General features: G+C 37.6%; 2 protein-coding genes across 5 annotated transcripts in view; one reads left to right on the plus strand and one right to left on the minus strand.

Moving 5' to 3' along the window:
• The window catches only part of grid2ipb (glutamate receptor, ionotropic, delta 2 (Grid2) interacting protein, b), a 36042-nt gene extending 25053 nt beyond the window's left edge, over positions 1-10989 (plus strand). For 2 of the 3 annotated variants that reach the window (XM_082152670.1, XM_082152672.1), the window contains 8 exons: positions 599-688; positions 1481-1677; positions 1764-1919; positions 2082-2168; positions 2271-2400; positions 3488-3606; positions 3770-3934; positions 9844-10989. In XM_082152670.1, the coding sequence (XP_082008796.1) occupies positions 599-688; positions 1481-1677; positions 1764-1919; positions 2082-2168; positions 2271-2400; positions 3488-3606; positions 3770-3934; positions 9844-9915 (1016 nt within the window). In that variant the 3' untranslated portion in view covers positions 9916-10989. The remainder of the gene's footprint in view (positions 1-598; positions 689-1480; positions 1678-1763; positions 1920-2081; positions 2169-2270; positions 2401-3487; positions 3607-3769; positions 3935-9843) is intronic. The other variant, XM_082152671.1, reaches the window with a different exon arrangement.
• A 2225-nt stretch (positions 10990-13214) lies between these two features.
• The window catches only part of arhgap17a (Rho GTPase activating protein 17a), a 30830-nt gene continuing 19210 nt past the window's right edge, over positions 13215-24834 (minus strand). Inside the window, exons 8-20 of one of the 2 annotated variants that reach the window (XM_082152720.1) lie at positions 24619-24687; positions 24401-24482; positions 22922-23049; positions 21794-21905; positions 21626-21707; positions 21465-21545; positions 20332-20445; positions 20157-20248; positions 19904-20060; positions 19282-19545; positions 18376-18503; positions 16564-17097; positions 13215-14742 (exon numbers count right to left, since the gene is read on the minus strand). In XM_082152720.1, coding sequence (XP_082008846.1) covers positions 14627-14742; positions 16564-17097; positions 18376-18503; positions 19282-19545; positions 19904-20060; positions 20157-20248; positions 20332-20445; positions 21465-21545; positions 21626-21707; positions 21794-21905; positions 22922-23049; positions 24401-24482; positions 24619-24687 — 1959 coding nt within the window. In that variant the 3' untranslated portion in view covers positions 13215-14626. The remainder of the gene's footprint in view (positions 14743-16563; positions 17098-18375; positions 18504-19281; positions 19546-19903; positions 20061-20156; positions 20249-20331; positions 20446-21464; positions 21546-21625; positions 21708-21793; positions 21906-22921; positions 23050-24400; positions 24483-24618; positions 24688-24834) is intronic. The other variant, XM_082152721.1, reaches the window with a different exon arrangement.

A 24834-nucleotide genomic window follows, 5' to 3' on the forward strand; every position in this document is an offset into this window, starting at 1 on the left:
GTGATACATTTTGGATTCTTTGATGATTAGAAAGTTCAAAAGAACATACTTTTTTTTTTAAATATAAATATTTTGTAACATTTTAAATGTCTTTACTGTCACTTTTGATCAATTTATAGCATCCTTGCTGAATAAAAGTATTTATAAAAAAAAAAAAACTAAAAAAAAAACTTTGACATGGTTTTGAATGGTAGATATACAGTATCATCATGTATGATGATTTAATAATATAATATAATATATATAAAAAAATATATGTACTACCAAAATAAATTTCAACCACATATAAAATGGGGCAAAGACTTTTTTATAAAGAATTAATATGTAACATCTCATCAGTCTGTATATTGCTGTCTTCATCCACATGTACATCCTTTTTGTAGCTTTTCATTTTGCTGCTAAAAATGAACTCAATTACCTTGTCTATTTTTGTACTTTTCAGCTCATCTCTCATGGAGAGCTATGTCTCTCAGATCCCATCATTCCCATCCAGTTATTGGCATCTCACAGCCTCTTTTCATTCTCATAACCCTCTATATATTGTTTCCACTACTGGTGCAAGGAGAGCACATCCTTACATTGTTATTAAATGTGTCAGTCTCTCTTCCAGAGCCCACTTTCCTGCCCGAGAACTTTAAAAAGAAAGACGTGGTTGAGATTCTCTCCCATAAGAAGGCCTACAACGCTTGTGAGTATAAGTAGGGTTGTGTTGGAGTGCAATCATCTAGATTGAGCTCTGGGTTGAGTCAGGTTTGTTGTTTCGTGTGACGTAATGTGTAGGAGTGGGTTAAAGAGGTGCTGTAGGTATTTGCTGCTGTAGCAACTGTGTGAAGAATTTTCCCATTGAGAAGGTAAAGAATCCATGTCTTATTAAAGGGATAGTTCACCCAAAAATGAAAAGTATCCCATAATTTACTCACCCTCAAGCCATCCTAGTTGTACTGTATATGACTTTCTTCTTTCAGCCGGCGTTATATTAAAAAATATCTTTGCTCATCCAAGCTTTATAATGAGAGTGAATGGTACCTCAGATTTTGGAGCCCAAAAAAGTTCATCCATTATAACTTGGTTTATTCACTGGCTTCACTGGGTCAGAGGTCACTCTTCCACCAGAACTAGACTTGCATACAGCCGCTACCAGAAGCCAGTGATTATAGTTTATAAAGTTATAAATATGGATATTTTTCTTACAAAAACACATCACTTCACTTTAGAAGGCCTGCATTATCCTCCTGGAGCCGTATGGATTACTTTTATTATGGATGGATGGATGCGCTTTTTGGATCTTCTAAAAATCAAGCTCTTCTCACTCATATTATAAAGCTTGGAGGAACCAGGATATTTTTTTAATATAACTCCGATTTTGTTTGGCTGAAACAAGAAAGTCATATAAACCTAGGATGGCTTGAGGGTGAATAAATTATGGGATAATTAAAATTTTTGGGTGAACTAACCCTTTAAATCTGGCTGCCCTGTTCAGCTATCCTCATAGCGCATCTGAAGCTGTCCCCGAAAGAACTGCGGGAAATCCTCATAACCATGAGCACCGAGCGCCTGGAACCCGCACATATTAAACAACTGCTGCTCTACGCTCCCGACGACGAGGAGGTCAAACAGTTTCAGCATTACGACAAGGACCCCGCCAAGCTCAGTGAGCCCGACCAGTTCGTCCTACAGGTGCTTTTACCTGAGACCAACGCTGCTTTACCTGAGCTCTGTAATTAATGTAAATAATAATTGATTCTTATGGGCTTTTTCTACAGATGCTACTAGTTCCTGAGTATAAAACCAGACTTAGGAGTCTACTTTTTAAGACCACTGTGCAGGAGAAAACAGAAGAAATGAGAGCCGCATACGAATGCATATACAAAGCCTCATTAGAGCTCAAAAACAGCAAGAGGTTGGCCAAGATCCTGGAGGTAAAACACTTATTTCAGCAGATATGCCACTAATAATGAATTATAAGTGTTAAATAAATCCTGGATCTTATGCAAAGGAGTTGGTGTTTCTGAGCCATTCATTTTTAAACATTTGCTATCTTAAATTATAAATATTAATCTTACAATATGCACTGTTTTTAGTTTGTTTTAGCAATGGGAAATTATCTCAATAATGGTCAGCCCAAGACAAATAAAACAACAGGATTCAAAATAAATTTTCTTACTGAGGTATGTTTGTTTTATTAAACATTGGTCATATTATATATATACAATGTTTTTTTTTTGTTTTTTTTTACATTTCTCCTAATTATGAATTTAAATACCCCTCAGCTAAACACAACTAAAACAGTTGATGGAAAGTCGACCTTCCTCCATATTCTTGCCAAATCACTATGCCAACACTTCCCAGAACTCCTCGGCTTCTCCAGGGACCTCATAACAGTGCCACTAGCTGCCAAAGGTAAGCTGTCAGTACAATTTCCTATTAGATTTTTGTATATACACTGCTGTTCAAAACTTTGGGGTTGTTCAAATTTTCAAAGGTGACCTATTTGGCCCTTTTTCAAAGTCTTACCCTGTAGCCCAAGACTGGTCACCCACTGAAGCTAAGCAGGGTTGAGCCTGGTTAGTACCTGGATGGGAGACATCCTGAGAAAACCAGGTTGTTGCTGGAAGAGGTGTTAGTGAGGCCAGCAGGGGGTGCTCACCCTGTGGTCTGTGTGGGTTCTAACGCCCCAGTATAGTGATGAGGACACAATACTGTCAAAGAGCACCGTCCTTCGGATGAGACCGAGGTCCTGACTCGCTGTGGTCACAAAAAATTCCAATCTTCGAAAGAGTAGGGGTTTAACCCCGGCATCCTGGCCAGATTTGCCCATTGGCCTCTGTCCATCATGGCCTCCTAATAATCCCCATATATATATATATATATATATATATATATACACTAATTCAGCTTCATCACTGTCTCCTCTCCACCAATAAGCCGGTGTGTGGTGGGTGCAATATGGCTGCTGTCGCATCATCCAGGTGGATGCTGCACATTGGTGGTGGTTGAGGAGATTCTTCGCTTTGAGTGCAGAGAAAAGTGCTATATAAATGTAATGAATTATTATTATTATTGACTTTCAAGAAACCAGTTTGAGATGATTTGGGCTCTGTGACATGGTGCGTTATCCTGCTGGAAGTAGCCACTTAAATTATCTTTCTTCCCAATTATGATGCTCAATTTGAACTTTAGCAGATTGTCTTGACCATGTCTACATGGCCAAAATACATCAAGTTGCTTTAAATTTTGAAAACAGTTGTGCTGCTTAATATTTCTGTGGAAACCATGGTACATCTTTTCAGGATAGAAGAAAAGTATTCATTTCTTCACACACACACACAAAAAAAACCTTACTTACCCCACATTTTGAATGGTAGTGTATTTTTCTCTTTTGCTGTTGGATCAAATGGAAATGCAAAAATAATATTTGCTATAGCGTCAATTAGGCCTAAATGTATTGATGAATGATTGATGTTCACACTTGTTTACTGAAATGCAGTAAATCAGAGGACCGTTACTGCTGATCTCAGTGACCTTCACTCCACCATCCAGGACATAAGAACTTCCTGTGTAAAAATCCCAGCTACTTCAGAGGATCGCTTTGCAGCGGTTATGAGTGTATCCACCAATCAACAGCATTTTTATGAATAAGTTTGATGGTGACAAAAATTGAATAAAAACTAAAGTAGTTACTCTTACAGATTGAGTCAGCACATAATATGTTATCCTGTGAAAATATATCTATGAGTTGCAATGTATCAGCCCTTGACCCTGATATTAGAGCTTCCTGGAAAACTGTCATCCAGCTGTGCAATCCCTAGACTCCTTGCAGCAAAGAGCAATGGATGAGTTTCATAAAGTGGCCTCCTACTTTGGAGAAGACAGTAAGGCCACAACCACAGAAACCTTCTTTGGCATCTTTGCTGAGTTTATCTCCAAATTCGAGGTGAGTTTTTTAAATATTTCAGTAACACTTTACAATAAGGTCCTATTAGTTAACATTGGTTAATGCAGTGGTTCCCAACACTGCACATTTGAGAGGCCGTTCACACGACACTGTTTTCAACTAAAAATGGAAAACTTTTTATGCGTTTTGGCCGTTTATTTACACGCCAAATGGGTTTTGGGGGCCTGAAAACGCAAACATTTGAAAACGAGTTTCAAAGTTTACGTTTTTTGAAAACGATACCATTATCGTCATCATGTAAACTACAATAACACGAATTTGTGAAAACCGTGATGTCATGTGCATGCGTATTATGTGTTCAGTCTATACGAGCGTAGTTTTTCTTTACAAAGCCAACTACTGGCCTGGCATTTATAATACAGCGTATTTAATCGTTTTTGCCGATCCGTGTGAACGGTGATCATTTAACAACATTGTTGTCTGTACGTGTAAATGCAAAGGAAAAACGTTTCTGTTTTTAGGACATCATTGTCGTGTAAATGTACACTTAGATGTCTCCCTAATCAAACACACCAGATTCAACTCATCAGCTTGTTAGTAAAGGCTCCAAGTCCTCAGATGGGTGTCAAATAAGGGCGTTTTTCCACTGGGTTCGTTTGCTGCGGTCCGAACCCGAGTGCGCTCGTTCCCGGCGCCCCCCGCAGCGTTGGTCTGGTTTCACACTCAATTAGTTGTATCGAACCCAGGTGCGTTTGCAGTGATCTTACGTCATCGCAAACACACACGGAAAACGCATGGAGAATACAACTCGACTGAGCATAGCTGTAATTTGTCTGTTTTTTTGGTGCTATTATGCACAACATAGTGAGAGACATCACCTCTTCAGTGTCCCACAACGTTCCCCTGCCACTCATGGTTGTCGTGTGTGAGGAAACAATGATATCGACAGTGATACGCATGCGCGGGATACTATACTTCCTGAACAAGCGCGCACCCGAGTCCGTGTTGCTTGCACATTAACGCGAACCGCGCCACGGTTCGGGAGCAACCGAGCTCAGACCACCTCCTCCAGGTAGTCTCGGGTTCGGTACTCTAGTGCGCACCCGGGTCCGATGACAGCGTTCACATTAGCGATTTTTCATGCGAACCGTGCCCCGGTCCGCACTAAACTGCCAGTGTGAAAGCGCCCTAAGAGAGACATCAGAAATGTGGTTGGGAACACCTGGGTTAATGCATTAACTAACATTATCCGTAACACTTTACTTAAAGCCTTTATATAATGCATTATAAAACCATTTTTAATGCATTAATTATACATTGTAATGCACCTTATAATGCATTGTATGGTCTCAAATAATTTTAACCACAGTTATGATACATTATAATATGTTACGCCTTTAGAAAGACATTTTTGATGTAACAAGTAATCTGCAAATATTATAATGCATTTTAACTTTGGTTACTATTATTTATTAAAACATGTAACGCATTATAACGTACATTATGAATACTTTTATAACGCATTATGCAGTACATAAAGGCTTTATGTAAACGGTTACCACATTATCTAACAATGTGCAATACATTTGTTACAGTATTTATTCATCTTTGTTAATGATAGGTAATTGTTTGTTGGTTCATGTTAGCTTGGGGCCATTAAATAACATTACCAGATACAACTTTGATTTTAAAATGTATTAGTAAATGTTATAATTAACAGTAATTAAGGTTAATAAATGCTTTAGAAGTATTTTTCATTTCATTGTTAGTTCATGTTAACTAATGTAGTTAACTAATTTTAACAAATGGAAGCTTATACATTCATGTGAAAAAGAAAGTACACCCTTTTGAATTCTATGGTTTTAAGTATCAGGAGATAATATAAAATTATCTAGTCTTTGGTAGGTTTTAAAATTAGGTAAATATAAACCTCAGATGAACAACACCACGTGATATTTACACCATGTCATGGTTAATTGAACAAAATGCCAAAATGGAGAAGCTATGTGTGACAAACTAAGTACACCCTTACTGCTTCCATAGGAATTAAGAGGGTAAGTAGCAGTCAGGCGCTGCTTATCAAATGCCTTTGATTAACTGATCATTAGCAAGTGTGACCAACTCTATAAAAGCAGAAGTTTTGGCAGTTTGCTGGTACAGAGCATTCAGGAGTGTGTTAACACAATGCCAAGGCGGAAAGACATCAGCAATGATCTTAGAGAAGAAATTGTTGCTGCCCATCAATCTTAAAAGGGTTACAAGGCCACAATCTGAAGTCCATCATTCTACAGTGAGGAAGGTTATTCCTCAAGTGGAAAACATTCAAGACAGTTGCCAATCTTCCCAAGAGTGGACGTCCCAGCAAATTCACCTTAAGGCAATGACCGTGTACTGCAAAAAACCCAAGAGATACACCTCGGACTCTACAGGCCTCAGTTAGCATGTTAAATGTTAAAGTTAATGACAGTACAATTAGAAAAAGACTTATTTATGAATAAATAATAACCCTTAGAAAAAGGAAGGGTTGCCAGGAGAAAGCCTCTTCTCTCAAAAAAGAACATGGCAGCACGGCTTAGGTTTGCAAAGTTGCATCTGAACAAACCACAAGATTTGTGGAACAATGGGTCTCATTCATTCACTAATAATTGTGTTCTTTATTCATATTTATACACACATTTTGACATCTCACGAAAACTTTCCGCCTAATTCACAACACGTTAGAACCTCGTTCTAAATGTTGATAAATTCGGAGTATTCTAAATGAGCGACCGCATGCTCGAAGTAAGTGATTTACATAAAACACACCAAACCATGTCCATTTCACACTTTTCTTTCATCACTCTCAGCAAACATGACGCTCTCTAAAGACATGTTTTCACCCGAGAGCACGCACAGCAAGATCCCAGAGCAATGCCAAGAGTGCCATCCTCAGAAAAAGTTCAAAAGCAATAAACACCATTTATACAAAAATTACAGCCAGCTGTACATACGCATATCTGCGTCTTTATGCAGAGCTGATAGGCCTATATATGATGAAATATAGCATATTTAATTTCATCTTAACATGTCTATAAGGCCACCAAGAGTATGTCATTTGTGCATACGAATGGTTTCAGTTGTTCCTTAATTTTTTCGTGATTAAAAATACATTTTAGAAGGAAAGTTATAGATGAATCATGATTTGTTTGTGAAAACGTTCATACACAGATTTCACTCACAAATTCGTGTTTACTTGGTGAATGAGACCCACTGTCTTTTGGACTGACGAGACCAAAGTGGAGATGTTTGGCGAAAACCAAACACAGCATATCAGCACAAACACCTCATACCAACTGTCCATCACAGTGGTGGAGGGGTGATGATTTTGGGCTTGTTTTGCAGCCACAGGACTGGGCCAGCTTGCAGTCTTTGAGTTGACCATGAGCTCAATGCATTCTAGAGTCAAATGTGAGGCCATCTGTCCGACAGCTAAAGCTTGGCTGAAATTAGGCCGTGCAACAGGACCAGGGCCGGCGCGTCCATATAGGCGAACTAGGCAATTGCCTAGAGCGGCACTTTTGTAAGGGCGGCAAAGTGTGTGCCAACCGGGATGAACAATTCACAAAATAGGCTATATGATTCGCTGAGCTGCCGCTGCCCCGCCCCGCCCCCTGCTCTCACGAGTCATGACTGAGTGATGGGAAGTTCAGATCATTTTACTGACTCTCTTTTACGATCTCGTTCATCAAAATGAACGAATCTTTATTTGAGTAATTTCGTGGCTTAATTTCGTGGCGTATAATTTAAGTGGCTTTAAATGTTACTTTTAACAGCCAAATTCCCCGATCACATCCACCTACGCAATGTTGATCATATTCTGAATTAAGAAAATCATTATAATGCAGTCAAAAATAATTTACAGGGAACATAATAATGACTTAACCTTCCGAGTCTTTCCATTTGTAACCTGACATACGCCATGAATCGAGACTTTTGAAGGAGAAAGCACACCAACAACAGAGGGGTTCGTTGTTAAAATATATTGATCCAGGGAGTATTTGCAAGGATGACACGCCGTCAAGTCCACCAAAGAACCAAGAGGCCGCTAGCACAGCTAACCTTACTGGAATTTCTATTTTAAAAAATGTTACACACCTGGCATCCCTCTCGAAACGGTTCTCATTCGCGCTTGACTTGCTTTGTGCACTGAAGAATAACATATAAGTTATGCACTTTTCGCATTGCACACCAGAACTAACTCATTCCCTTTGTTCATTAAAGAGATAGATATCATATGTATGTGTTGTTGCAATTGCATAGCACAAACGTTCACACTCTAAAAAAATATATTTTTTTTTTTTTTACAATTATCTTATATAGCCTATAGCCATTTTAATAGGATGGACAGTTGAAGGAACCCAACCTATTTACCAAAATATTTGCTTCCTCTTGGCCTACTAAAGTGTTCATACAACGGGAGTAGGCTATTCTCTGGCTAGAGCAGAACAGCGGAGTGTGTGTGGACAGAAGTGCCTGAGCTTGTGTTTTGGGTTAAGCTGCGTTGCTTTGACATAGTGGAAAATAGAATAACAGAAACAAAATGTATTAGCCTTTTTACCCGTTATTATCAATCTAAATTAATCTCGTTTTTAATTTAACTTAATTTCGTTTTTCTTTATTTAAATTTCGTTTTTTCTTCATTTAAATTTTATTTTTCAAATTTCGTTTTTTCTTTATTTAAATTTCGTTTTTTTATTTCAATTTTGTTTTTCTTTATTTCAATTTCGTTTTTTCTTTATTAAAATTTTGTTTTTCTTTATTTCAATTTCGTTTTTCTTTATTTAAATCTACCCTTTACTGTGTCAGTAATTTTTTAATCAGAAAAATATTAGACTACCTTAAAAGTAGCCTATTGCTTAAGTTAACAGACCTGTGAGTGTGCGTTTAATAAGCAAATAAGCCCTGCCCGCGTGAGGTGCGCCGCTTCCCGCTCGCGCTGTTCTGTATACTAAAAGTTTATAAATTCTGAACGTGTTGCGTCTCGTGTGTCCATCTATATTGCACCAAATGCGATACTGCACTCCCTTGTGAAGTCGATTGGATGAACGGTTCTCCAAATAATCAAAATGCAAACAGAAAGACAGACATATAGAGATTCCTGCCTTTATTAGAGAGAAGAATATGTTCAGCTCCCTCTGCCCGAAGCTTCAAATATTCGATGTTCATTACTATCGAAGCTTCGAAGCTCAAAAATGGTATTCGGATCAGCCCTATTTTCGCCTAGAGCGGCAGAAGTGCACCCGCCGGCCCTGAACAGGACAATGATCCCAAGCACAACAGCAAATCTTCAACAGAATGGCTGAAAAAGAGAAGAGTCAAGGTGTTTCACTGGCCCAGTCAAAGTCCAGACCTCAACCTGATTGAAATGCTGTGGCGGGACCTTAAGAGAGCTGTGCATAAACAGAAGCCCACAAACCTCAATGAACTGAAGCAACGTTGTAAAGAAGAGTGGGACAAAAGTCCTCCACAACAATGTAAGAGACTGATAACGTCATATAGAAAACGATTTGTTCAAGTTATTGCTGCTAAAGGTGGTTTTACATCATACCATAGGGTGTACTTAGTTTTTCACACATGGCTTTATTTTTGTTAAATAAATAATGACACGGTGTAAATGTCATGTTGCTATTCATCTGAGGTTGTATTTACCTAATTTTAAGATCTGCAAAAGACCAGATGATTTTCAGTATGTCCTGACTCCTAATGCGTAAAACCAAAGAATTCTAAAAGGGTGCACTTTCTTTTTCACATGACTGTATATATAATAGCCTATTTTTGCTTTGTTCATCATATGCCTTATGTTTTTGGTTGTTCCCGGTTTTGTTTTGTACAATTAACAATAAAAGTGGGGGTAAAAATTGGCACCAAAGTCACCTGAGGTGAGAGTTTGCTGTTTCTCTCTTCAATAGAGAGCACTGAGCGAGACACAAGGAACTGAAAACCCCAGAAGCCCCAGAATAGCCTCACCGTTGGCCTGGTGAAAGCAACAGCATCGGCTGTCTCTAACCCAGAATGCCCATGTGCCAATAAACACAGAGAACTTGATAGCGTGAAAGGACAAACCTTACTTTAAAATGTCTTGGATGGATTAAAAATATCTTTAGAATAAAGAATATATATATTTTATACAGAACTTCAGCCTGTTCATTGAGAAAGTATATTAATATAGCATAATTATTATTAATTTTGTTTTTGAGATTTGCTGCTTAGAATGTAACGGGAACATAAACACTTCAATTGATGGTATTTTTGATGGTATATTTTTGGTACCGAGGTGAATGAATGTTTACTCATCCTCAAGCCAAATGTATTTTAACACACTAAAGAAGTTTCAAATGAGATTTAAATCCTTCACAGTATTAGTGTTTTATTGTTGAACTCCATTGTGATTCGCTGATACCACAGCCGAACAAGAGTGCACACCCTTCTCTAAAACTAGCTTCCAAATCTGTATTGCAAGACTAGTTGTACATCGGTGGTTCCATCTCGCATGAGAATCTGTGGCAAGTTTTACATCACAAAATCGTTTTTCAACTATGAAAAGACAACGATAAAGCGTCACATTATTAAATGGCAGAAGGGTACACAAACCATCTGCTATTTTAACATGAGTATGTAGCTTGTCTGACTTTTTTAGGTATTATTGTTTAAGGTAACATAATGCATTTCTTCCTGACGCCTTCTGTTCTGAACAAATGCATGATCTTCCTTATTGCCTGTCTTTGTGTCATGTGTATTTTTCTTTGTCAGAATTCTTTCTCTAAATCAAAGACCATAAATGAGGAGAAAACACAATTTGCATTTGCATGTAGCAAAGTATTTCTATTTATGTAATGTATTAACGTTTTGATTGTTTCTGTATCAATTTGTTATATTGAACTTGTTTTATCAAATTAATTAGTTGTAAATTAATATTTGTGTACAAACTGTTGGCGTGACTAGCCTAGTGTTTTCCTGAGCAGTTCTATATCGGCTTCAATATCAACAGGCCACATATTGCTGCGTTTTATTGAGATGTCTCATTTGTTTTGCCTGAATAAATACGCTTTTGCGAACATTAATCTCTGTGTAATTATTTTTTATTTTTATTTTTTTTACTGTAACTGTTTTAATGGAGCTGTGGAATCTCTGAGTCACGCTTTGATTTTTCCCCCTCAAAACGTTGTACACAAAGGAATTAATATTACTTTGAAAAATAGTTGCCAATACTATGCTGATATTTATCTCAGTCATTTCCTGTTATTGGCATTATTCTTCAGGGAGCTCTTTATTTTTCCACATATGAAAATAAGGCAATAAAGAATAAACATATGTTTGGTTGTACTGTTGATTGACTGGATAAATAAATAATGGGAAAATTCTTAAAATTGTATTGTTTCTTTTTAACAGTTGCTTTATTGTTAAAATAACCACAGTTTTACATTTGAATTTAAGGTGTAACTTCAACCGTATCTACTCGTGCCAAATTGTAAAGAGAGTTTTTTAAATGCATTTATACTTTCAAAATTACACATACGTTTTTTTTCTTTCGAGGCACTTTCCATATCCAATATGAACGTCATCATAACGTCCTTGTTACCAGGCAACACTATAAGTGCTTCAAATACCAAAGATCTTAGATATGTATATATATATATATATATATATATCGCCCTGTCATCAGAGTAAGGAGGATACATGAAAATGACTGATAATAAACCTCTGCCAGCCTCTTCAAGACCCTCAAACCCTTTAATCATACATGAATACACACACAAAAAAATCCTATGAGGCTAAATTCTTTCTTCATAAATAGATACGTTTTATAATGTTGGAATGAGATCTTGTTTATATCGGGTCCTTTACACTAATCTAAGGCGCAGAAACATCTGAATGAGGAGAAAAGCCAAACGTAACCAACAACACAAGGTCTATACACTGTAAAATATTATTTTCATGATTTATCACAACTTTTTTTCTTTTGTCAAATCAACTCAATTAATGTGGTTCTTCAGATAACAATATTTTGAGTATTCTCCACTGTATTAACTAAAACATTTTATTTCGATGAACTACATTTTAAGACAACCATGTAACTTACTTTAAAGGGTTAGTTCACCCAAAAATGAAAATTATGTCAGTAATTACTCGCCCTCATGTAACTTGGGAACCATGCTCACACTCACCATTTCATCAACAATATCTTCATTTGTGTTCTGAAGATGAACAAAAGTCTTACGGGGTTGGAACAACATGAGGGTGAGAAATTACTGACAGAATTTTTGGGTGAACTAACCCTTTAAGTTAAACCAACAATATTTTTTTTTCAGTGTACAGCACAATTATTTGGGTTTATTTAGATCCAATATTAATGCATGCACATTAGGGATGCACCGAAATGAAAATTCTTGGCCGAAACCGAAAAAGAGGAAACTAAGGCCGAAAACCGAAATAAATTATGCCAATTATTAGTACCATTGCATTTATGGCTATGACTGTGTACTAACTTTACTATAATCAAGGCATTGCATAAATTAATATTAAAGTTTCATAGAATAAATCAATTAAAATTTTATGCAAATATTTATTTAGCACATTGCAAAGTATAAAATTAAATGTTTAACTTGACCCCACTCATGTGTACATTAAATAATAATGTAAAAGCCTACTGGCCTGCAGAAAGGTTTAAAAATGAAGTGTTCTCTCACAAAAACAAAGTGCATTTAGGTCAATACTGCCATAGCCCATAATAATATCTGCAGCTATATGCTCATGGACGTGAGTAGCAAAAACCATAAACAGCTAAGGTAAACACACACACCTCTGATAAATGACGGCTGCTCTGCACACACACGCAAGGTCTCTCGCTCCCTCTCTCTGCCGCGCGCGCGCTACGTATGCGCGCTCATGCTCGCGATTCCGGGATTCCATGAACTGAACTGAGTGTGTCAGATAAGAGAGACATACAAAATGTGCAGAGCAGTGGGTCCCGAGGATTGGAGTTGAGAACCACTGCTCTAGTAGATAGGAAGCTGATCGCCTAAAGCCGTGCTCAGTACTTGCTTCTCATCACTATGGTTTCTTTCGTCACATAAAATAACTATTTATTTTGTAAGTAGGCATGTAAAAAGAATGTACAGTACATGAGTAGAATGTAATTATATGAGTAGAGAAGACAGACTGACATTGTTCAGATGTATTCAGGTTATTCAATTAATGAGCATATAACATTTAATTCAACTGAATGTAAATGTTACATCTGAGAAGTCAACAACTACATAATGAAACACTGAAAGATCAGTTCTTGTTTCACTTTTTTTTATTTCACTTTGAAGCAGTAATACAAGGCATTTATTTAGCTTTTTTTTTATAAAGTCTTCTGACATGAAGCCTCTGAACTTCAAACGCACCATCAACCTTTAGTTTCATAAGTGTGAAGTCAGTTTACTTTCCAAACCTTGGTAAAATAACTCTTGTAAGTGTACTTGGGTAAGGCAGCATGGTAAAGGCAAGGAAAATGTACAAAGAAAAGCTAACAGTGAGCACGATCGCCTACATTTTTCTCTCACTTGAGAATCGATCGGAATCATGTGAACGTGATGAATCAATTCATCAAACATCATCACATGATTGACAGGCCGATGATAATCGCCACTGGGGTTCATTCTTGTGATCTTGTCAAAATGGTTAAGTTGCAATATCAGTAAAAACTATTTTTTCGAATTATTTTTTAATACTTGTAATGGAGACTTTATAGAATAGGAGACGAGGAGGAAAAATGTAAGCAATAATGTCTGCTCTTAGCTATTATACAGTAAGAATAACATCCAAGTGGCACATTTTCCCCCACTTTGGTACCATATCTGGGATAAAAGGAGGGAAATACAAAGCTATCCTTGTCAAGGCCTGGTAAACATACAAACAAAGCCATAACATAAGGTTTCCAAACCAGGATATCACTAAAGCACATGTTTTGACCTTTTCCATCACATAAACTGACAGCGGCACACTTTAACTCTAATTTTAGCAAATCACATGTCCAATAACATATAGCCTCTTTCACATACGCACCAGTCAGGATTACTTTTACACATAGCTGAGTGGCGCTCTACCACATATATTTAGGTCCAGTCATATTAATGCCCCAAAATTATGAAAACATCAGCTGTGAAAGGCAGAAAATGAATCATTCAGCATTTGTATACTTTAAACCAATGTATTGCATGTAAGTAGTATCCAAACTGGAATATTAAGGCTTGCAAATGAAAAGAAGGAATGTACTGTATTGGCTGACTGGAGACCTGCAGTCACAAGCTATACAAAAAGCCAGAGTTTTTGCATTTGATTTAGTGTCTTTCACCTTTTCTTTAGAGTATTTGCTTTGTTTAGCTAAGGCCACTTAAGACTCACCTCAAAGTACCTCAATAACAATCAATTCAGTTTCTTGTTCACCAAATTCGCCCATCACTATACAGACCTAGTTCCTCATGCAATTCAGGCCTTTTCTTTTTTTTTGCTGTCATCAGCAGCTTTAAATAAACATGCTACATCTTGGGGCGTTTGTATCCCTGGTGCCACTGGGATTGTTGATTGTCTTAAGTGTAGGATATTTGAGAAGTACAGCCAAGATGATAAACACTTTGGTAATGTGAGAAGAGCAGCCCTTTGGCAAACCTTTGGTTAAGGGAAAGGGTGTCAGGGTCAAGGCCATCTTTACAGGACGGTGCTCTCTGTGTCAAGGTCTGAGTCCTTCAGATGGGTAACCGGCTTCTCAACAGCGATGTCAGGAATAAGAACTCGACCAAGTGCTTTAAATGTCATCCCCGAATCTGCAAGACACAAGATTAGGATGTTAGACCATACAGATTAATGGATTGTTAGTAATAAAAATCATTCAGCTTGTTTGAGATAAACAGAACTAATGAATGGAAATGCTGTTTGACTTGCTGTGACGCCATGCTGACAGGAAGAGAACAACCAATATTTTACAACCAACATGATACCCATTATTTTTAAGTTTCCAATAACCGCTATGCAGAAGTGAGATTTTTTTAAGCCTAAGTTTTTTTGCACAACCCCAGGAAGTTTTTTTAACATGAACTTTGACAGTCAATTTAATCATGAGGATATAATTCACCCTAGACTCTATATTTATATTTTTTAAAAGCGAATAAAACAACAACAAAAAAAAACACATGGCCATATTAACAAAGTTGTTTTAAAACATGACTATACAATAATAATAATAATAATAATTTATTATTAAATTACACAAGTTAAACAAACCAGTGAAGAAATATATTAATATAGCAATAATACTATTGTCCTTTAAAATAAAATTGTATTACTAATTTATTAATAACAATTATTATTATTATTTTACAGAACAACATTAAAATTACAAAACTAATATTCATGGCTGTCTTCATTTAAGAAACGGTGATTTTTTCAAAATGGTTGCAAGTTTGAATCCCCACTTAAATATTCTGTAACACATCTGACTAAAGCACAAATAGCTGAATTACTTAATATTTACATGAACAAATTGTTAATTAAGCCATAGCAAGCAGTGTATTAATGCAGTTTTGGGCACTATTCTTTAGAAACCTATCAATTGGCTCCATTTATTACTTGACATGGTATTTATTTAAAAAAAATTAAGTATTAAAGTACACCCCCTGTGGTGAAAATCAAGCTTTTAATGTTATTTTATGTCTATGTGGTGTTTTTAATATGCTTTAAGACAAACCATGTACAAATTCAAAAGTCAACACCATTGCTGAGTATTTTCTCTCGTTAAAACTGAAGTGAACCAAAGACAGTCTCAAAAACGCGGTTTGAAATCACTGGTGTTTCTGACGTCACAAACTACCTTGTAACTGGATCTTTGAGCTGGTGTGAGTGAGTGGAGGCGGGGCTAATTAGCAAATTCATAGAACTGCGTATACTAAAAAAGCAAGGGTGTAGAGTTACATTAAAGATATTTTAAGGCATGAAGATTTTTTTTTTTTTTAAGGAACAAACATTTAAATGTCATTTTGGTGATCAAAGATGAGTTTTAAGGGATATAATTATTGACTACAAGGGAACTTTAGGCAGAAAAGGGTAAATCTTCAGTCACTACTGATACATACCAAAATGCTCTCACGACAATGAAGCGACCAAATGTTTTCACAGCCAGGTGGTGCAATTCTAAAATGTTAGTCTGTTAACTCTTATATTGTTTTTATTTTAAACTGCTGTTAAACTTAAGAGCAGGACACATTCATTCATACAGTGTAATCTCTGTATAGGCTTTCTGATGTGAAATCATGTCTTAATTAAACTACTAAAAAACGAACTATCTTTATGTAAAAGCAGTGGTATTACAATTGAATCCACTTCATCAACAAAAAAAGAACGAGATATCTTGCTGGTACGAGAAGTGAGAATTGTCAGCTCTTTTTTGATTCAGCAACTACATTTCTAAAGGCTTATAAAGGCATCTTAGCAGACAGAATGTTGATCAAACATTGGATTCAGACTGGGTTTATCCGTATCCTTACTTTCAGCATTCAGACACAGCCTTCGTGTGCCCTGAAACCTCACAGAAATGCAAACAAACATGCTGTTAAACAGAAGCTAGTGTGACGGAAATAAAAGAGCTTCACCCATTGTTTTGAAGGCAGCGCTGCAAATTCCATTGCTGTCGCTTCCTGTGGCTGGAGGTTGGGGCGGAGGGGGAACAGTAGGTCTGTTGCGTGGTTTAGGCACAGGCCTCGGGCGAGGAAGCGATCCTGACTGGAACACCGGGGGAGCCGTGGGACTGGGACTGTCGTGAAACAATGCTGTGGGCGGAGGGGTGCTTGGAGGAGTGGGAGTGCTTGGAGGGGAGGGGTCTTCTCCGGGGTCACCAGGAGCGGTGGGTTGGGGAGGGGGTGTGGCCTGTGTGGGAGGCTGAGGGGGTGGATGGTTGGGTGCCTGAATGGGAGGCTGGATGTTCGAATAGCGACGAGGGTTCGCGTTTGTTTGAGCCTGTGTTTGTGGGGGGCTCAGATTGGTGGGAGAGTAACTAGAAAGTGGTCTAGGGGAGGGGCTGAGGGACTGAGGGGTGCCTGAAGAGGTTTGCTGTACTGACTGATTGGTTGGTTGGCCTGGTGGAGGGTTGGCTGGTTTAGGAGGAGCCGGGGCCGGCTTCTTTGTACCTATAAATAAAAAGAGAACTTCAAATGAGCTCTTTCTGGGGTTCTGAGCTGCTTTCATGTAAAGTCCCTGATACACTTCAAGTGAAATCGAAGAACGAACTGTTGTGACGTCATCTTGAAGTTTGTTTTGAAGTACGAAAGCCCCAAACTTTCCTGGGGCTCTACCTTCTTTGATGTGGAAATTTTCTCCGATTCATTTGTTTTTTTTTGGTCTGTAGAGGTCAGACGCTGAAGAGCTGCTTTATAGTTAAATTAAGTAGTTAAATTTATAGTTAAGTTAAAATTGTAATTCTAATTGAATGTGACACTGACACTGTTTTTTATGTTTAATACTGTTAAGCCAGGCTCAGACTACAGGACTTTCAGGTCGATTTACCCCTCCCGACATTAGGAGAAAAATAAATAAATAAATAAATTGCATTCAAGGGATCGGTCAGTTACGATGTTTGGCCCAGATTATCTGGTAATGTGACGCATTTACAGATCAAATCTTAAACCTCTCGATCTGCTCGCAACATTATAAAACTTGTTTGATATTTAGGATTTTACATCGGGATGATTACTTCCATAATAGCCAATGAGAGACAAGTCTACAAGGAGACGGAAGTGACGGAACTTTTGAAATGTCAACCGCGAAACAAGCAGCTGTACAGGTCCGGTGGACGACAGAGATGGAGGAACGGCTGGTCAAAATGTGGCAACAACACGACTGCTCTTATAATGTCTACAGCAAGTTGCCGCGACACAGTATCCATTTTGTTTACATCCGCTTCCCCGTGAGGTGCTAAATCTAGCATGATAATCTTGCATGTGCAGGTTTGAGATTTGAAAAAAGACAATCTGTGAAGATTCTCCTTATGTGCGTGATGCAACCAGATTTCACAATAATATAAGATTTCAAAACTTTTTTTGAGTTTGAGCCCGGCTTTAGGCTGCTATCTTTAAAGCAATCTATTGTGTAAAGTGCTATATAAATAAACGTGACGTGACTTGACTGGAGTGCCGAATCGCAGAGATGGTGCAAACATATCCATGTCACTATGATTGGATGACTTCTAAAACTGATCTTCTCACCACTCTCATTTTTGTTACATTTTTATTTTGTTATTGAGAGGAAAGCATCCAGCGCATATTTACAGGTTCAGCTAAACGCGGGTGGTGCTGGGACGTTCACTAACAATATATCACTGATCAGGCATTTCAAATTTCTTTTTACCTCCAAGGGAAGACTGAAAAAGTACTGTGCTGTAAGCATATCAGAGCCTAAAGTCCACTGACCTCTGCGAGCCATGTGAGGACTGGGTCCTGTAGATCCAGCCACAGGCGTCCCCACACTCAGCTGTCCTGATCCTCCAGTGCCATTTCTCTGAGCTGGAGGAGTTGAAGCAGGGTCTCGGTTCTTTGAGCTGTTAAGCAAACGGAGAGAAAAATCAACAAATATTATTTAATAACATTCCACAACACTGACATTCCACAAAATGCAAACTGCAAATAAATACGAACTTAAGCCTTTTCTGACGGAATATTTTAATATTAAATCGTTTGAAATGGTTAAAGCCATAGCCATTCAGTTATTTTTTTTAAAGTGAAAACCATTAAAAACCATTACTAAAATGATTTTATTAATTTACATGACTTTTCTAGGTCTAGCAATATACAATACAGAATAGTGTGACTTTATATCATTGATTCATTGCAAAATGTAAACTGTATTATCACACAGCTCTTTATATGAAGTTGGTTTTATAAGCATGTCCAAATTTTCCGCATACTTGCTTGTGTAGGGTAAAACTACTATACAGCATTCTCAAATGCTTGATTTCGTGTAAACAATGTATACTGTGAAAAGTGCTACACTTAAGTCAAACATTTAAAACTAATTTTTGCTTATTTTATCTGTCAGACAATGTAGCCTAATAAAAGCTGTTTTGTTTTAAACGGAGTAAGAGAATGGGGACAGACATGATTAGATCACATGACCAGTCGAATACTACTTGGTTTATCTCATGAACTCCCCTGTTATCAGACACCTTCATAAATTCATCAATCATAGCTAATTGCCATCGGTTACTGAAAAGCCAGAGAGTTAAAAGACCCGTTTTGTCCCTCCACAGCATCTCCGTGTGCATGCTTGGCTGATTCATTAATGCATTGCACTGGTCCGGCACATTGCAGGAGTCTTACCTGATCTCCTCAGTATGCTGAGCTAGAAGCTGCTGTGCTGCTGCCAGAGCGGCCATCCCCAGCGCCAGCCCGGGCTGGCAGCTCTCTAAGCCCATGCCCGCATGTGCAGGCTGCTGGAGCAAGAGTTCAGTCATAGACTGACCCCCTGCACTACCTGCAGCCTCCACTGGGGGCAGCGGGGGCTGGAAGCCAGGTGAAGCGTGCTGCTTTCTAGGTACAGTATTGCCTCTACGAGGATTGTGGTCCATTAATTTATTAGCAGAGCTACAGAAAGAAAAGACAGCAAAGACACCACTAGTGCTAATAAGTTCCCAGGAGAGCGACACCACAGAAACCAAGAGGGTAATCTGCATTGGTAGAAACCCCACTCACATCACACATACTGCAGGGTTAAAAGGGAAAAGCAAGAGATTTATCAGTAGAACTGACAATACCCCAGAGGTTAACGGTGAATGTAATCTAATCCGCTGTTTTAATTGCTCAATCAAAGTGAATTGATCAATCTAAACTGATTCTAATCAATTTAATTGCATATCTTTGTAAAGCAAGAGGAAATAACCAGTGTGACTGATTCAGGGAATCAAACTGTTAATAAAAAATGTGTGTGAAATTTGTGTGTTACCTGTCTCTCCGGGGCAATTCACCATCTGGGCCCACCATGCTGCCAGGTCTCTTCCTCTCTATGGTGCCCGAGTCATAATCTGGCGGGGTCAGGTGGTTGACGTTGTTTGGAAGTGGTGCGGGCATCGAAAACATGCCTGATACATTAAATTCCACATCTGAAGGAATAACAATAAACAGGTTAATCTTAAAACTGATAGCAATACTTTTTTTCATTGGAAAATACCATATATTTAAAGCTTTATGGCCCCTACCTTCAGGGAAAAACCAATCTGCATGCTGAATGATGGGTTCAATAATAGTAACCACATGGACAGAGGTTGCAGCAGCCATTTCTGCTAGGCTCCTGTGGGTAAAGAGAAGAGCGTTTAGAAAAAGGCACAATTAAATAAGTTAACGTGTTTGCTGGACATTGCAGAATATTCTGACCCCTCGGTTTTGGCCCACAGTAGATTGGGTCCAAGGACAATGGCTATGTTGCTGGGGGTCATCTTGTTAACGTCGCTTTCCTGTGCGAGCTTTGCAAGGAACTTAATAAGGTATCTGCAAAACAGAGCAAATTCCAGAATCAGAAGAATGCAATTTAAAAACAATTTTTAATCACCATCTGGAATTCCTCTGTTGTTGTAATTAACGGGAAAGCAGGATTCTAAAGGAAATAAACTTTGCACACATGGTCTTAAATTATAATTAAAAAGTTCTTTCACTGATCTGCTGGTGTTAGAACATTTTTGTTTATACACTAGAAAAAAAATATATATATATATATTTTAAATACATCTAAATATTATCAAAAAGAATAGGTTTTCACCATATTTTTGTATCATTTTTATTTCTTATAAGTCATTATTATTGATCACCCTTTATGTCTGTGTGTGGGTTTTTCAAACTTCTAACCAATGAAAAGCATTTAAAAGAGCTTGTGACTAAATTAAACTGTCAGTCAAAACTCCAAGCGCTTCTATAGTGAATGAAGTGCCGCACGGAGTTTGGATGTCTCTGCTTGCTTGCAATGCAGGGACTGTAAATAAAGCACTAGTTGTTTGAATAAGGAGCGGAGAAGAATATCTTAGTCTAGCATTTGTTGTTGAGTCCTGTCTTAAAGGGGACCTTTCATGCCCTTTTCAAAGTTTGGATTAGATTCTAATAGAATAGAAAAAACATTATTTGTTCACATATTTTACATTGTTGCAGCACCTCTCTATTATGATGTGTACTGTACGTTCCCAGAAGAAAACTCAAGACTACAACTGAGACGTTTCAGGGAGTTCAGAAACAGCGGTTTCAGCAGAATGATATTCAAGATACATTCTTAAATATTAAGTCTTAATATTTTACTGGGAAAAAAAGATTTTAAGAAGAAATGTATTTACAATTTATTAGTTACTTTATTTACTATTATTTTAATATTTACTCTTATTTATTTTTAATATAATAATATCTTATTTCCTAGGTCCTAGTTTCTAAACTGTGTAGATTCATACGTCTGGATGGCAATATGCATATGGAAATAATATGCACAAACTTATTACATTTCACATTCAGATTTATCTGAAACCTACCTGAAGTTTGCCTTGTTGTTTCTTGGTAACTGATCGCAGGTAACCCACAAAGCCTGTAACCGCTTGTCTGGGTCAGAGACACTTAAAGTAAAAGCACAGTAATTAGCAACACAAACATGATTCCTTTAAACCTTTATGTAAAGTACTGCAAGATGGCTTACTTGGATGCCTGTATCCACTCATCATACATCTGGTAAGTCATCAAAGGTTCAGGCAGCTCTCTGAGATACGACTTTAATGCCCCTTAAACCAGGAGAGTACGATTCCAAATTAACATTCATTAAGTGCGAATGACACATTACTTATACATACAACAAAACAGGCTGTACCAGCAACGGCATGTGGGTCGGAGTAAAACTCCTCCAGCTGTGAGGTGGAGCAATCCAGAGCTGCCTTCAGCTTCTTCAGTTTAGAGGCTCCTGCAGCTATTCTGAAAAGCCCCTGGAGAATGACGAAATTAAAGAGCATATTTTCAGGTATATTTAGTCTATTAGAAAGCCAAGACCTAAATTCATCTTCTAACATACTATTATATTTATTTGACAGTTGCAGTAACATGATAATTAAGACTTTTTTTCTTTCTTTTTTGAGATGTCAGTACAATGTGGACACATGTAAAAGTTGAACAATACTTCTATTGTGGTTCAATACAAAACGAAAAGCATTTGCCGATATGCCTTGAACAGCCTGGAAAACATTTCTGTGGTAGATCAATTAGGGATGTCCCGATCAAGTTTTTTGTGCCTACGATCCGAGTCATTGAAAACCGAGTATCTGTCGGTACAGAGTCCCGATCCGATACTTGTATTTTCCTAGTGCTTCATGCACATTTCAAGTACATTAAAGTTATTCAAATCATTTAGTAATTCCAAAATAACAATTACTACAATAATTATATTTACTGTAAGATACTCTCTCTCTCTCTCTACACTGTATAAAGACATTGGTAGATGTAAACATCTGTTACAATGGTAGACATTGTAAACAGACAGTGCGGTCACAATTATGAAAATGGTACCACTGATATAAACTTCTTGGGCCAGATTTTGTAAACAGGATAAATTAGTATGAGCGTGCAATTCCAAAAAAGTGCCTATAGGAGCCTATGGGAAAAGTGCCTATGTGCGTGATCTACTGACAATGCGCAAATTAAAGAACACAGACACAGTCGGATCATTTCCATAATGACCGCAAATGAGTGCAAATTAGCGTCTGGTTTAAGACATGCTTTTTATGAGCCAGTAAATAATGACACAAATACCAGTAATTTGACTATCGCAAACCTTAGTAAATCACCTTGCATGATTCATTTAAATGCTCTCTTCCATTGCCTTTTCAGCGGTAATTTTTCACTGCGTGTCTTTAGTATTGTAAATCCTGACAGTAGTTTTTAACGCCCAAAGAGGTTTTGATTTGTATGACTGATGCATTGTTTAAACGCTTCGGTCGTGCCGTACCTCCTCTTTCATTCCAGTCTCCAGCAGCATCATGACGCAGGCCTCTATAGGCAGTGCGATCTCTCTGCCACTGCGCTTCAGGTGCTCGTCCAGAGCTGTTCCAAACGCTGGCTTCTCAGTCCACGAATCTGTCAGGAAAACATAAATAACTAGTTACTAGCAGCATCAATGAATTGAAAGCATCCCTTTTTTAAAAGATGTGAATTATAGAGGGAGCATTCATCTCTGATTCATCTGCTTTCAAGACTCTAAATACTACATCCTGCTGTTAAGTCCACTTCAAGCTCTTTTTTCCTCTTTATTCGTTCTTACCATTTCTGAAAAAAGCTGATGAACCAGGTGGGTGAGATGTGAGAAATATTACTCATGGGCCACATGCTGGGACATCAAGTCTGTTTGCCTCACGTGTGCTCGCAGGAAACCATCACAACAATTTATAGCACTCAAGTGCCAGATTTATGGGCACAAATGAGAACGAAAACAATTAAGCGCCCGTGAGGACTGCACAGAAAATCACTGGAACACATCATCAGGCAAAATTCACATGGTTTCCGTTTGATATATCTACATTAGTCGCTATGGAAGGTCACGATGTCCAAAACTCATGTAACAACCAACCAGATGATTACTCAGTTTAATAGTTTATCTAGATTTTCCTACAATATTTTTTAGTTCTTATATTTTCAGCAGTAGTGCTTTAAATAGTGTGTTTGTATTTGTATGTCTTTTAAATGTGGAAAAAAGACGTCTTTTATGAAACCAGCTTAAACAGAGTTCACCCAAAAATAATCATATTCTGTCATCATTTACTCACCCTCAAACCTGTATGACTTTCTTCTGTGGAACACATTTTAAAGAATGTTGGTAACTAAACGGATCTGGTTACCATCGACTTCCATTGTATGGACAATGGGAACCAAAACTGTTAGGTATTCAACATTCTTCACATATCTCCTTTTGTGTTCAGCAGAAGAAAGAAATGCATATAGGTTCAGAACGACATGAGGGTTAGTAAATGATGACAGAACTTTCATTATCCCTTTAAATACACAAGGCTTCCTTAAAGGGACTCAAAAATGAAAGTTGAGTCATCATTTACTCACCGTCTTTTCATTACAAACCAGTATGACTATCTTTCTTCTGCAGAACACAAAAGATATTTTGAAAAATGTCTTTTCAAAATATTTTTTTAATGCTTTTTTTAATGTTGATTTTGGACCCCATTCACTTTTAATTACATGGACAAACGTAGTAAAAACCTTCTTTAATATAACTTGTTCAATGTTCTACACAACAAAAGTCATACAGGTCAGGAGCAACATGTGAATATGTTGACAAAAAAATTCTGTTTCGAACTATAATTAGACAACTAGTCATCGATTCTGAAAATATGCAGTTTTGCAGATGCCTATTGGTCACTGAATTAGGTTTCATTGGTAGTTATTTCAGTTACACAGCAATAAGAAACTGTGCCGTCACCTTGTTGGGCTTGAATGGTTGGCAGGACGCTCTCGAGCAAGGTGAGAGATTTCCTGTGGTAATCAGCTTGTGCCTCTAATAACTGAGAACAGAGAAGACATCGAGGAAAGACGCACAGCAGAATGAACAATGGGCAGAAAAAACATGGAACTGAACATGAATATACATAGCAAAACTGAGTTATTGAACCCATGGATGAAAAACAAAATGCTTCTTACCATTACATAGTAGCGGGCATAGTCTGCCTCCTTTGAGAAGAAATTGTACATGTCTGCTGAAAGTTGATCCTTAAAAAAAAATGAACATGATTGAAACTATTGGTATGATTCTGACTGTGCAGATTCAAATTGGTTATTACAGGAAACAAGCAAAGTGTTTAAACCACATGCTCTTGACACAATCCATTATGCATTTGGCAGATACTTTTATTCAAA

The sequence above is a fragment of the Leuciscus leuciscus genome, assembly GCF_965113295.1.
Source record: "Leuciscus leuciscus genome assembly, chromosome: 21".
Classification (NCBI taxonomy): Eukaryota; Metazoa; Chordata; class Actinopteri; order Cypriniformes; family Leuciscidae; genus Leuciscus; species Leuciscus leuciscus.